The sequence below is a fragment of the Chrysochloris asiatica genome, unplaced genomic scaffold, assembly GCF_000296735.1.
Source record: "Chrysochloris asiatica unplaced genomic scaffold, ChrAsi1.0 scaffold00097, whole genome shotgun sequence".
In the NCBI taxonomy this organism is placed as follows: Eukaryota; Metazoa; Chordata; class Mammalia; order Afrosoricida; family Chrysochloridae; genus Chrysochloris; species Chrysochloris asiatica.
This window is the reverse complement of record NW_006408615.1, coordinates 5542181-5556160: the sequence shown is the minus strand read 5'-3', so window position 1 is coordinate 5556160 and position 13980 is coordinate 5542181. Positions and strand designations below refer to the sequence as shown.

Here is a 13980-nt window from a genome sequence, read left to right as displayed (position 1 = left end):
AACATTAACAGCGGATCTTGACCACCGTGGTCAGGTGTGTGGTGGTCAGAGAGACCCCACTGAGCTGGTGACATCTGCACTGAGAAGTCAGTGGCCACCATTTTGAATACATGGACTGCAAAGACCGCAAGATAGAGGCCCTTGTGTCCGAATTAGAAAACCCAGGGTAGATAGGGCAGGATAGTTGAAGGGACTGTGTCATGTCCTGGTTGATGTCTCAGAAGGTCATGCTGGCTGCTGACCAAGGTTGAACTTGGGGGAGACAGGAGAACGGCTAGACGATGGGATACCAGCTAGGAGGAGGTGCAGAGGCCCTGGTGAGAGGTGGGCAGTGGCTTAGATTTGGGGGTGGCAGTGGGGATGATGAGCAATGAGTAGGTTGTATGTGTTATACAGAGAGTCGATGAGACTCCTGGAGTTAGTTCTGACTCATAGTGACCCTCTATAGGGTTTCCGAGGCTGTAAATCTTTACGGGAGCAGAAAGGCTCATCTTTCTCCCATGGAACAGCTGGTAGTTTCAAATTGCTGACCTTGAGGTTAGCAGCTCAATGTATAACCACTATACTACCAGAGCGCCTTTGATTTGTGGGTGTGAGGTGGGAAAAGGAAATGTAAGGGTAGGAGCCAGGTGTTTGCCTTGCATGGCTCAGTAGACTGTGTGGAACACTTGGAGAGTGGGCATGGGGGACCCAGGAGTTCTCTCTTCACCATGCTGAACTTGAGGTGCCCACTCTCCATCTCAGTGGACAGGTCTTGCCTATGAAAGTCTGGGCATAGGAAGCTCCAGATGAGGGCCGAGAGAATGCTGTGTGGATTCTGGCGGAAACAGACATTCTTGGCCCTATCCTGTGTATGCACGAATCATGGGTCAGGGAAGCAGAGAGTCTTAGCATCTTAGGGGCTTCAAGAACCTGAGCTCTTCTGTCCCCACACTGCTGTGATGGAGATATGCGGCACCTCACCTTTCCTTCCTGGCTTCTCTTCTCTTGCTTGAGAAGAGATGGAGACACTGTTGATGGATGTTTTGGGGAAGAGACAAAACTGTGTAAGCCTAGAAATGACACCTGTTAAAAGCCATATGTTTCTCCAGCATCTTTCCCATGAGACCTAAGCAGTCAACAGCCTGCTGCGTGGGTCTTCCCCGAGATCGGAAAGTGCTTCCACTTTTCTGCAGAGTGTGTATGAAATGGGATTAAACATGACTTTACTCTGCCTGGATCTACTACTTTTATTTGTTTAAGTTGTGGATACGTGTTACATTAATAAGGTTTAAATATCAAAATGTGTTTGTCTCCCTTCTAACCGCTTAACGAGTTCTTCCAACCCCATTGGTCCTCTGTGAGATCTTTCTTCCTCAACACTGATGAGCTTCTTGGCTTCATTCACTTCTGAGATCTTTCTGGACCTCTATACAGAGAACCTCCAGGTTTCCCCCGTTACACGAACGTTGTTTTTGTTTAGTGCTGTTGAGGCCGTTCTAACTCACAGCGACCCTGTATAGTTTCCTTGGAGCAGCTGGTGAGTTTGAGCTGCTAACTTTGTAGTTTGTAGTCCAGTGCTCATCCACAGTGTCACGCCTGAACTTACTTAATCGGTGCCTTATCAATGGGTCTTTAGGTGGTTCCCCATTTTTATCAACTGCCCAGTGCTCCAGTGAGTATCCGTGTTCATATGTCCTGTTGCATTTGGGTAAACTTTTTTATTTTTAAGGTTTTTATTGTGGATTGAGTGAAAGTTTACAGAGCTTGTCATCAGTTTCACATTCAACCATTCATATGACTTGTTTCATTACATTGATTATAATCCCATCCGTACATCATCAGTTAACAGTGTTTCTCTCTATCCTCTTTATCTTTTTTTTGGAGGGGGGGGAACTTTGCCTTTTTGGAATTTACAGTCTCAGCTTTTAGGGAAGGTTTTTACATTTATCTGTGGATATCCAGGGCTCATGTATGCGATTACTAACAAGCATAACTGAATAATCAATGAGATGAGGGACAGTTGGCTGTGTCTGCTAGGTGGCTAAAGTCTGATCCTCAGAGCCTATAGTTTGGACAGTCTGCAACGCTTGGGCCTACAGGGACTTGAACTCCTGACTGGGTCTGCATGGTCTGCATCAGATTCCTTCTTATTTATTATTTGTTTAAGGGATGCTGCCTGTCTTGGGCGGTCAGTGCGAATTCCTCCGTCTTACCTGTCATCGAAACTCATTGCAGCATGGCAATGGCTCTGTCTTAGGTTGCCGAGGTTCCACGTGATCCTTACCCGTCTCTGGCCACACGTCCAGCATAAGCAGCTGCCATCCGAAGAAGGCAGGGAGGGAGGAGACCGGCTGGGGACCCCATATGCAAGACGTTGCCAGACCACCACCTGCTCTAAGGTGACCAAGCAGGATCACTATGCTGTGGTTCAATCAAGTTTTTAGGGGATCTTAATCTCTAGCAGGGGTAGCAAATTAGTAGCCACTCAGTGCTCAACTTGAGAATTACTTATATCAGAAATTTGAGCATGTAGCTGATGGATATCCACAGACATTGGATAAACTTTTAAGTACACTTTCTGGCTTAAAGGGAATACAGCTTCATCGTTTTGACATACATGTCTGCAAGCATGGTGGCACCAACCCTGCTTCTTCCAGTCCTCTCCACTTCAGCTGGGTTCAATAATCAGTTGTAGTGGCCACACAGAACTCAGAGACAGTACAGTTAGGCAGTTGTTTAGGGAAGCTAACAGGTTACAACCACCAAGACATGATCAAGCTTTTCAAAACCAAAGACAAGGAAAGAATCCTGAGAGCTGCTCTGGAACAATGAAGTTTCCTATCCAGGAGAACTAGTTTTGGGGAAGAGATACACTGGTTTGGGTAAGACTATACTGTAATTTCTTATCAGAAACCATGCAGGTAAGAAGACATTGGAATGGCATTTATAAAACTCTGAAAGCAAAATATTTCTAACCAAGATACATATATATCCAGTTTTCAGATAAACAGAAATGAAAATAATTTGTAAAAACCAGACCAACCTTATAAGAAATACTACAGAGGTCTTTGGACAGAGACCCAACAACAGCCAACAACCTAAGACTAACAGACATGATGGTATCACGTAGACTCAACCCGTATATGGATGTATTCAAAGACCAACAAACCTGCAAGACTGAAAATAGAGAACCAGATGGTAACAGCCAGACTCCATGAAGGAAAAAGAGGGACTAGTGCAGTTACAGAATTTTCAAATGAAGAGGAAATCAAGTGGATTTCAAGAAAAATAAAAGTAAACCTAACTGTACCCTTAAAATTTAGCCCAAGCCTTACTCCTAGCCCTAGTCCAATCCTTACCCCTGATAGTAACCATAGTCCTAACCATGACCCTAACTCTAAACGAAGTCCTAGGCCTAGCTAAGATCTACCTGTAGTCCTAACTGTAGCCCTCAATTACCTCACTCCCTACTCCTTCCTACTGGTCCCTAACCCCCATAAATAAGTAAATAAATGCTTAGGGCCTGCTTGTTCCAGCCAGGACACAAGACTCCATCCCAGGCTTTGATCTGAAGGCATTCAATTCAAGTTCCCCCTGTTTTCCAGCAAGCATCCTGCCCAGTCCTTCAGCTTCCCTAGCTGCCTGACTGGAAAGGCCACTGCTCTGTCCTCGGCTCTGCTGCTGCGGTTCCTCGGCCACTCCTCCCTGGGCTGTGGGGGTTCAGTGTGCAGGGATCTGTGTCGGGCTCCACGGGACACACTTCACTTACGGTCTTCATCTTCGGTGATAGTGAGGCTCCCCTAACCCATCTTGCTTCTGAGATGGCTCGTCCCAAGTTTTTACAGTTTCACTGAACTCTATTAAAATGCACACCTGAACCGTGTCATCTTGTCTCAACTTCTCTTAACTGGACCCAGCAGGAAAAGGCTCATTTGATGAGAGTTACAAATAGTAAGTCTAGAAGAGACGTATTAAACAACTCACCATACATACCACAGTGTCCAAGCTGTGGGTCCCTCATGGCTGTACACATTTATACTCCATCCTTGATTTCTTTTGAGACTGTTTGTTTTCCCACCTCACTGCTAACAAGGTGTACTGTCAGAGTTTGGGATCTGCCCAGCCTGCATCACTTTCCTGCAAGGAGGTTGAGCTTCGTTGTGTGTGTAGAGAAGCCCTGTCTCTCCTGGCCATGCAGTCTTCTTCTCTCCCCTTCTCCCCCACACCTCCGTGGATGCTTTGTTCTCCCTGTCAGGGTGCAGGAGGTTTCCACTAGATTAGGAGGATGAGGCCTGGAGGAGAGAGGGTGCCCGTTACCTGCTCAGTTTCTTTCTTTGTCTTTTGATGTTGGTTGTGGCACATTTTTCATGTACAAGTCTCTGCGTTTTGGTAGGTGAATCTAGTTATCTTTATGTCTTCTAGAATTTTGCTCATAGCTATGTTGAAATGTTAGATCTACTTAGAATTTATCTTGATATTACCGTCCAAGGCTCTCTTCTATTATCTTTGCTTTCACTTTTTGTGCTGAAACTTCCAGCAAGCAGGGTGGTGTCATCTGCACATCGCAGGTTGTTGATGAGTCTTCCTCCAGTCCTGACGCCATATTCTTCTTCAGATAATCCAGATTCTCAGATTATTTGCTACTACCTTGAAAAGTATGGATGTACCTTCACCCATTTCTTTTTGTTCTGGATAGCTGCCGGTGGTCCCAGGGACAGAGGGTTGTAGTGGCTGTGGCCCATCTGTCCTTTTCCTTGGTCCTTGCCTCGTTCCCGTGTGCACCCTCACCAGCTCTGTCTAGAGAACCACTTCACTTCCCCTTTTACTTCTAAGACACACATTTCCATATACAGAATTTACTCCTTCATTCTCCATGTCTCAGACCTGCTACTTAAACCTTAAGGGTTGATCAAATCATATTTATTTCGAAACTTCATTAGGCTTTATGTGTGTTTAAAAAAACTTCTCCAAAGAGCTTTTTAGTTCCAACACCTGATGAACTCCAGTTTGTTGCTCATTGTCTGAAAACCATTGTTTCATGTGTTTTTATCTGGTGTTGTACTTGTTTATGATTGTTGTGTATTGTAGAGTCAGTTTTGATTTACAACAACCACATGTAACAATAGTGTTGCCCCATAGGATGTCCTAGGTTGTGATCTTTATGCATGACTTGTCAAAATGTTGAACCAAAGGCCTTTTGATTAGCAGCCAAGTGCTTAACAAGTTGCCTCACCGGGGCCCTTTTTGCTCAAGGTTGTTGTTGTTGGGTGTTGTTGGTTCTGACTCACAGCGACTGTGGGCAGCAGAATGCAACCCCGCCCAACCCCGCGCCTTCTCCACAGTCATTGTTCCAGCCACTGTGTTGGTCCATGTTTTTCACCGACCTCAGTCTTACTACTCAGGAGGCCCGTCTTCGGGGACTGCTTCCTCCTGATAACAGTACATAAGGAGAAGTCTCGGCATGTTTGTTTCTCTGGAGCATTCTGGCTGTACTTCTTCTAAGACAAGTTTGTTCTTCTGCAAGCCCATGGTACTTTCACTATTCTTCTCCAGCACCAGAACACAGATGCATCCGTTCTTCTCTGGTCTGTCTCATTCACTATCCAGGTAGGTCATACGTATTGGAACATGGGAAACTCCCCGAGCATGTAGCAGGTACACCTTAGCCCTCTAGGTTACAGCTCTGCTCTTTGACACTCTGAAGAGATCTTTTGTAGCTGTGCTCAGTGCAGTGTCTTGTTTGTTCAGTGTTGTCGCTAGGTGCCGTGAAGTTGGTTCTAGCTTACAGTGAACCTGTGCACAACAGAACTGCCCTGCACCATCCTCCACCCTCACGATGGTTAATATGTTTTGAGTTTGTTGCTGTTGCTGAAGCCTCACCGCTGTCACTTCTAAGGAGCCATTCTGGTCGTACTTCTGCCCAGACAGATGTTAATTTTCTCTTCTGGCACTCCTTGGTCCTTTGGATATTCTTTGCCAACACTATAATTCAGATTGATCAATTCTTCTACTGTTTTCCATAGTCACTGTCTTTCACATGTGTATGTGGTGATTGAGAATACCATGGTTGGGCTCAGGTGCACTGTAGTCATTGAAGTGATGCTCTTAATGACTTCACAGAGGCCTTCTGCTGCAGACTTGCCCAGTGCAGCACATTGTTTGATTTCTTGACTATCGCTTCCATGATCATTTGGATCTAAGCACAGTGAAGTCTTAGACAACTTTAATCTTTTCTCCAAAGAGTCCTGCTATGGCTCTGTAGGATAATGCACTGGACCACAAGGTCGGTTTAAACCGCAAGGTTGGTGGTTGAGATTCACCAGCTGTTTCTTGGAAACCGTATACAGTCGGAACAGACTCGAAGGCATTTAACAATTACTGGTCCAGCAGTGGAGATTTTTGTTTTCTTTACGTTGAGGTGCAGTCCATACTGAAGGCTGTGCTCTTTGATCTTTATTATTAAGTATTTTAAGTCCTCTTCACTTTCTGCAAGCAAGGTTGTATCATCTGCATGTTGCATGCTGTTCATGAGTCTTCCTCCAGTCCTGATGCCATGTTCTTCAGATGACCCAGCTTCTTGGATTGTTTGCTCAGCTTACAGATTGAACAAGTATAGTGAAAGGATACAACTCCCGGGCACACACTTTTTCTGATTTAAAACTATTTAGTATCCCCTTGTTCCCTTTGAATGCCTGCCTATTGGTCTACATGCAGGTTTCTCATGAGCACAATTAAGTGTTCAGGAATACTCATTCTCTGCAGTGTTGCCCATAACTTGTCATGACCCTCAAAATCGAAAGCCTTTGCGTACTCAATAAAGCACAGGTAAACATCTTTCTGGTCATCTCTGCTTTCGGCAGAGACCCATCAATAAGGCACAGGTAAGTATCTTTTTGGTATTCTCTGCTTTCAGCAAAGATCCATCCAACGTCAGCAATGATAGTCCTTATTCCATGTCCTCTTCTGAAACCACCTTGAATTATTTGCAGCTCCCTGTGAATGTACTTCTGCAACCATGTCTGCATTATCTTCAGCCAAATTTTACTTGCTTGTGATATTGTTTGATATCAAACAAGTAATATTATTTGCTAACTTCTGCATTGTATTGGGTCACCTTTCTTTGGACTGAGCACAAATATGGATCTTTCCCATATTTCTTGACATACATGGGTGAGCAAGCCCCTTCTGAGCTGCAGCCGTTTATTTGAAACGTTTCAATTTGTATTCCGTCAATTCCTTGACCCTTTGTTTTGTCGTCGTTTATTTTTTTCAGTGCTTTCAATACAGCTTGGATTTTTTCCTTCAGTACCAGCAGATCTTAATCATATGCTGCCTTTTGAAATGGTTGAACATTGACCAGTTCTTTTTGTGTGTCTTCATTACGTTTTCTTTTGATTTCTTCCCGAATCATATAATCTTTCGCCCATATTGGAAGCTGAGGCTTGAATTTTTTCTTTGTTCTTTTAGCTTTGGAAATGCTGAGCATTTTCTACACTTTTGGTTTTCTGACTCCAGGTCTTTGCACATTTTATGATAATACTTTGTTTTCTCAAACTGCCCTTTGGAATTTTTGTTCAGCTAAGCTCTTTTACTTACTCATTTGTTCATTCACTTTAGCTTTTCTACATTCAAGAGCAAGTTTCATAGTCTCTTCTGACATCCATTTTGGTCTTTCTTCCTTTCCTGTCTTTTTAATGATCTCTTGCTTGCTTTCTGTGTGATGTTCTTGATGTCCCACAACTCCTCTGGTTTGTTTATCAGAGTTGAATGTGCTAAATCTGTTCTTCAGATGATCTCTAAATTCAGGTGGGTTATGTTCATGGTCATATTTTGGCTCACATGGACTTGTTTTAATTTTCTTCAGCTTCAGCCTGAACTTGCATATGAGCAACTGATGATCTGTTCCACAGTCTGCTCCTGGCTTTGTTTTGGCTGATGATACAGAGCTTTTCCATCTTTTCCTTCTACAGATGTAGTCAATTTGATTTCTCTGTATTCCGCCTGGTGAGGTCCATGGGTATAGTCATCTTTTATGTTGTTTCAAAAAGGTATTTGCCATGAAGAAGTGATTGGTTTTGTGAAATTCAGTTATAGGACCTCCAGCATCATTTCTCTCACCAAGTCCGTGTTTTCTAACTACTGATCATTCCTTTTAGTCTCCAACTTTTGCATCCAATCACTGTAATTAATGATGCATCTTGAGTGCATGCATATTTGATCAATTTCAGACGGAAGAATTTGGTAGAATTCTTGTTTCATCATTACTGACTTTAGTGGTTGGTACGTAAATTTGAGTAATAGTGGTATTAACTGATCTCCCTTATAGACATAATGGACGTTAGACAGCATTGTACTTCAAGAGAGATCTTGAAATACTCTTTGGCAATGAATGCAGCGCCCTTCCTCTTCAGTTTGTTGTTTCTGCTTTAGAAAACCTTGTGCTTGCCTGATTCAGAATAGCCAGTAGGAGTCCATTTCAGCTCCGTATTGCCTAGGATACCAAGCTTTATGAGTTACGTTTTATTTTCGAGAGCTTCCAATTTTCCTAGATTCATACTTCAAACATTCCTTGTTCCAGTTATTAATGAATTTTTGTAGCTGTTTCTTCTTATTTTGAGTTGTGACCTGTCAGACATTGAAGGTCCCAAAGGCTGGTCTTCATTAATGTCACGTCTGCCTTCAGGAGGCTGCTCTCCCCCAGTTGTATTTTGAGTGCCTTCCAACCTGAGGGGCTCATCTTCCTGCACTCTTACCTCACAGTGTCCTGCTGCTGTCCATAAGGTTTTCACTGGCTGGCCGTTAAGAAGTGATTTGCTTCTCGTGTTTCCTTGTCTTAGTCTGGAGGCTCAGCTGAAATCTGTCCACCATGGGGGACCCTGATGGTATTTAAGATACTGGTGACATAGCTTCCAGCATCACAGCCACACAGCAGCCATCATGAGTTACTGTGGCACACCTGGGAGTGGTGGTTGGTGATTTTAACGTTCACTTTGAGCCATTGATGGAGCCATGAGACTGAACATCAGTACAGACACGGTCATCTCAGTAGTCTCCGCCCGCACTCAACATGGGAAGGACCTGCTTTCTTTCCAACTGTGCGCTGTGTTCACCAAGATAAACCATGTGCTGGGCTCTAAGGGACTTGCACACAGTGTGTTGTCTCACTACAACAAAATTAAATCAGAGGCCAGAACATTAAGATCTGTACGAAAAGTCCAAATGTTTTGAAATGAACACATCCAAATAATCATTTTGTTAACAAGGAAGTTACAAGACCAATTAGAAAATATTTTGGACCCAATGGTAATGAAGATACAATTTATCAAAATCTGTGGGATTAAAGTTAGGCAGTATGCAGAGGAAATGCTTATGTTGGCAAGGAAGGACGGCCTAAGGTTCTGTGTTAGGACACGAGTAGAAGACTGTCCATCCTGAGTAAGTAGAAAGCAGGACAAAATGAAAAAGAAGGACAGAAGTCAATGCAGTAGAGAAAGAAGAGTAGAGAAACTTAGCAAAGGTAAGAGTTGCTTCTTTCAAAAGATCTGTCAAATTGATAAACCCCTGGCTAGACTGATCAAGCAGAAAAAGAAGGTAAACTCAAACCACCAATACAAAACACAGAGTGGATGTCACATGAATCTCCAGTAATCTGAAGCCTTGATAGAGGGGATTGACTTTCTGCAAGGCCTACTGCCCAGGGTGGTGCCAGCAATGCCCCCACCATGGGACATCTCCTCTGGCCTCCTTGATCTTCTTGTGCCCTGCTCCTTTTCCTCCTGGGGCTGGCTGGATCATGTTTCTGTGGACCATGATGGGCCTGTGTTTGCATGCCTTTCTCCACTGGTAGGGTTTGGTGAGAGGGCTCCTGCCAGGTTCATCTCTGCACCTCTAGCCTCTCCTCTAGTGCTTGGTGCATTTGGCTTTGGGATGAGTGTTCTTAGGGGAAACGATTTGACTTCCAAATAACTGAATCAGGAATGAGGTTCAGGATCAGTTTTTTTTTTTTTCAAATTGGCGTGGGTGACTTAAAATGGTTGAAAAATTGAGAATTTTGAATATTCTTCATTATTTTTAGAAATATGAGGGTGCTTGAAAGATTTGTTGGAAAAATTGCATTATCTTTTTAGTTTTCCACAAAATTTTTGAAGGCCCCCTCATGCTTTACATCTCACTGGGGATCAACTATTTTAGAGGTTGTCGAAGCAAGAAATGAAGTACATGTTAGGGAGTTTGACTCTTCTGTGAAGTGAAAGTGTGTTGTCATAATGACTATGCTTTGTCTTAGTATCATAGTAAGACATTTATTATATCAGGTGAATTGTTTACAAGTGAGTAAATACACGGTCTTAGATCTTTATGTTTGTAGAGTAAATGTATTTACTTTATGGACATGAAGAAGTGATCCCTTGGTTTTGAGCACTGTATGGCATTTTTTTGTTCTCAGGTCTTTCCTTCTTCAGTGCCCTCTAGGAAAGACAATTTAGAATTAATAATTGTATTCCATCTTTTATCGCAGTGGTACTTTGAAGAACTCTGCCTATGATCGTTGTCTCGGGCTTTTTCTAAGTTTAGAGGAGTCCATTGATGACAGTGAGGGTGTTTCCATGTTAACTTGAGAACTTGTATAGAGTGGGTGATGAACCAGTGTTTACACTGTGAGCAAGGAACTGGATGACTTGTCCCTTTCTCTGGTGAAGTCACCAAGGCGATTTAATGTGTTCTAAGAAAGATGAGGCTTTCTACTCCCGTAAAGATTTACACCCTCGGAAACCCTGTACAGGGTCGCTATGAGTCGGTTCCGACTCCACGGCACATAACAACAACAACAATTTGTACTTGAACTTGTAGTTAAGGTTCATTTTATTGTTTAATCTTTATGGAATTAGTTTTCTTTCTCAGCTATCATAGGCCCTTTCCCCCAATTGAAAACATTTGAATTACTTCATTAAATGTTTCACAAGTAAAATTTGAGAAAAATACTTGGAGGTTGTTAATTGAGAAATCGTACATGAAATTTGTAAAATCTTTAAGACTATAGCTAATCAAAAATCGAGTAGAAAGAAATTCTATGAAGTGTAAGATATGCCTGTAATGTAGATAATACCATGTCTGTTTTTGTTACATTTCTAGTAACCAAACTTTCTCCTTTTTCTTTTAGGTTCTTGGTTATTACAGACCATTTTCTGAAAAACTCGGAATTGGTAAAAGCCATGTATGCAAAACTGAGCAATCAGGAAAGGTAACTCCAGAAACCAATGTGGTTTTGAGTAGTTAGCCTTCTGTGTAGAGTAGCCTGTACACACGATTGGAAGTTGGTGTGCCTCCGTAGCTGGCACGCATTCTCTAACACATGTTCCTGTGTCGGGAATGGTTTTAAATTGGTTAGTTATTGTTACCACTTAGCCACGTGGACAATGTGGTTGATGTATGTTGACCTGCAGAATCCCAGTTGGCGCCATTATTCAGTGAAGGCAGATTGAGCAACAACAGAAAACATCCGAAGAGCAGAACTTTCTGCTTGGGCCTTGATGTTGTGTTAGTAGTCCAGGGGACCAGAGTCCACGGGATCGGAGGGGCCTCCCCCAGCAGTGCACCTGAGGTGTGCCCATCGGTTGGTTCACTGTTGTCATGACTTGAGACTTAGGGGGCTAGGTTTCTGGTTTCCCTAAAGCTCATTCCAACTAAAGGAAAATGTATCCTGCCCATGACCTCACTGCCTTGTCAGCAGTACAGTGAGCCAGGAGTGTAGATATGTATTAAAAAATGACATGTATGTTGTTGTTGGCGGTGATGGTGGTGGCTGTGTGCTGCCGAGTCGGTTCAGACTCCTAGTGAAGCCTGGATAGGGTTTCTGAAGATGTGAACCTTGATGGGAGCAGAAAGCTGCATCTTTCTCCTGTGGAGGGACTGTACACTCAGATGACTGCCCTTGCCTTTAGCAGCCCAGCTCAGAGTCCACTGAACTCCCAGGGCGCCTGTTGGTAAGTGCTGTCAAGTTGCTTCCAACTCATAGCGACCCTGTGCAGGTTTCTGTGGAGCATCTGGTGGGTTTGAAATGCCTTGCGGTTAGGAGTCCAGTGCTTACTCTACAGTGCCGCAGCAGGACTCCCATCTCCATCGGAAACATTTTGACCAAATTTACAGACAAATTTAGAGAACAGAATGTTTTGTTTTTGTTTTTTTTTTCCCCTCTAAATCACAGATCTAAAGATCAGAAACTTAGAGATGTTGACATTTTATTAAGTCACATTTTTATAATTGCGATGGTTTTGATATAGGCTTTTTTTCTTTGAGGGGTGTTTATTTATTAAGTTTTTATTGTGAACTGGGTGATAGTTTACATGGAGAACATCGACTTTACACCATTGTTTCATTGCAATGATTACAATCTCCTACGTGCATTATAATTTCAACAGTATTTGCTTCTATTCCCTTTGGTTTTTTGCCGGGGGGTGGGGGGGGTGGAGGAAGGGATGTATACAGAAACACTGAAGGAATATATAATAATTTAAACAACCAAAGGGCACATTGCGCAAGCCTGTCTCCTGGCCGCCAGCATGCAGCCCCTCTTTTTCTATGAGTCCAGAGTACTCACCTGCTCCCTCTCTCCACGTCTTCATCTCTGCCTCTTCAAATAGTTTTTGACTGTGTATTTGGGTTCCAATAATTAAATTTTATGTAATCCTTTGTAAGCTTTTCATGATATTAAAAATTATATAAGTATGTTTAACAAAAAAGAAAAATTAATGCTGTCAAAGCCAAAGCCACTTGATGTATCAAGTTTATAAATTCAATATTTCTCCCTTCCCTCTGCTCTCTCCCACATGTGTGCTTCTGTTGCAGAAAAAGAATGATTTGTTGTTTTTTGACCCCAAATAGCTAACGTGATGGATAGTGCTATAGATGAAAGCAGCTCTGGTAGTGTCGGGGTTACAAATCGGGCTGCGAACCTCAGGGTCAGCACTTCGAAACTACCAGCTGCTGTGTGGGGGAAAGATGAAGCTTTCTGCTCTTGTAAAGATTTGCAGTCTCAGAAAGAATTTGCAGGCTCACTATGAGTTGGAACCGACTCCACGGCTCACCCCTACCAGCACCAGCACCACTGCAGATGAGGACATGATTTGCAATCAGGTGCAGCTGAAGAGACAGGATGCTTTCTAATATTCAATTTAGACTTTCCATAGTCTTTCTTTTTTTTTTTTTTGCATTATAGATAATTGATTTTTTTTTTTTTTTAACTTTTCTATTGGAAATTGAATGGTTTACAGAACATATCATCAGTTTTACATTGAGCACATATTACACTTCATTTCATGATTTCAAGCCCCTTAATGGAACATCACTTGTTCCATTTCCTCCCTGTGATTCTTGTTTCCATTCTCCCTTCTTTCCCAACTCTTCTGGATTTTATCCTTTGCATCTTGAATGGTTGACCCTTCCGTGGTGTGCATAGCTCAGTAGTGGTGGTGTTCTCCCCTCCAGATACTGATCTACTGCTTGGCTGAAAATTAGAGCTACATGGTGAGTTCAGTTCCTGACGGAAGTCTCTCTGACAATAAGCCTGGCCTTTTGTGTCGTTTTGAGTTGTGTTCCACATTTTCTCCCACTCGGTGCTAGCCCTCCTGATGTGAACCCTGTCAGAGCAGTTGGCAGTGGTAAAGAGCATCCTCTAGTTCTTCTGGTCTCATGGTGTCATGGACACTGATGGTCACACATTTCATGAGTCCAAGCATCTTCAGTGTACATGCCTCTTCTTTGCTCTTCCTAGCCCCTGGGGGGTGGAGTTTCTGGAGGGGCAGGTGATCTGGGATAAGGTGGAGGCTGCTCTTCACTGTCTCGGAGTATACCGGAACCACAGGTGCCTCCCCTGGATCCAGCTGCCACCACCTGACCACGATTCATGGAGCTCCGTCAGGTTGCACATCTGCCCCTTCGCTCTCACTGTCACTCTTGTTCTGGGACGTGGGCAGCACAGTGGGTTCCAGGAACCTGGCTTCA

General features: G+C 43.2%; 1 protein-coding gene across 1 annotated transcript in view; it reads left to right on the top strand.

Annotated features, from left to right (window-relative positions):
- ATXN10 (ataxin 10) overlaps window positions 1–13980 on the top strand; it is a 180944-nt gene that overhangs the window by 63960 nt on the left and 103004 nt on the right. Inside the window, exon 6 of the mRNA XM_006866892.1 lies at window positions 11141–11221. Within this exon, the coding sequence (XP_006866954.1) occupies window positions 11141–11221 (81 nt within the window). The remainder of the gene's footprint in view (window positions 1–11140; window positions 11222–13980) is intronic.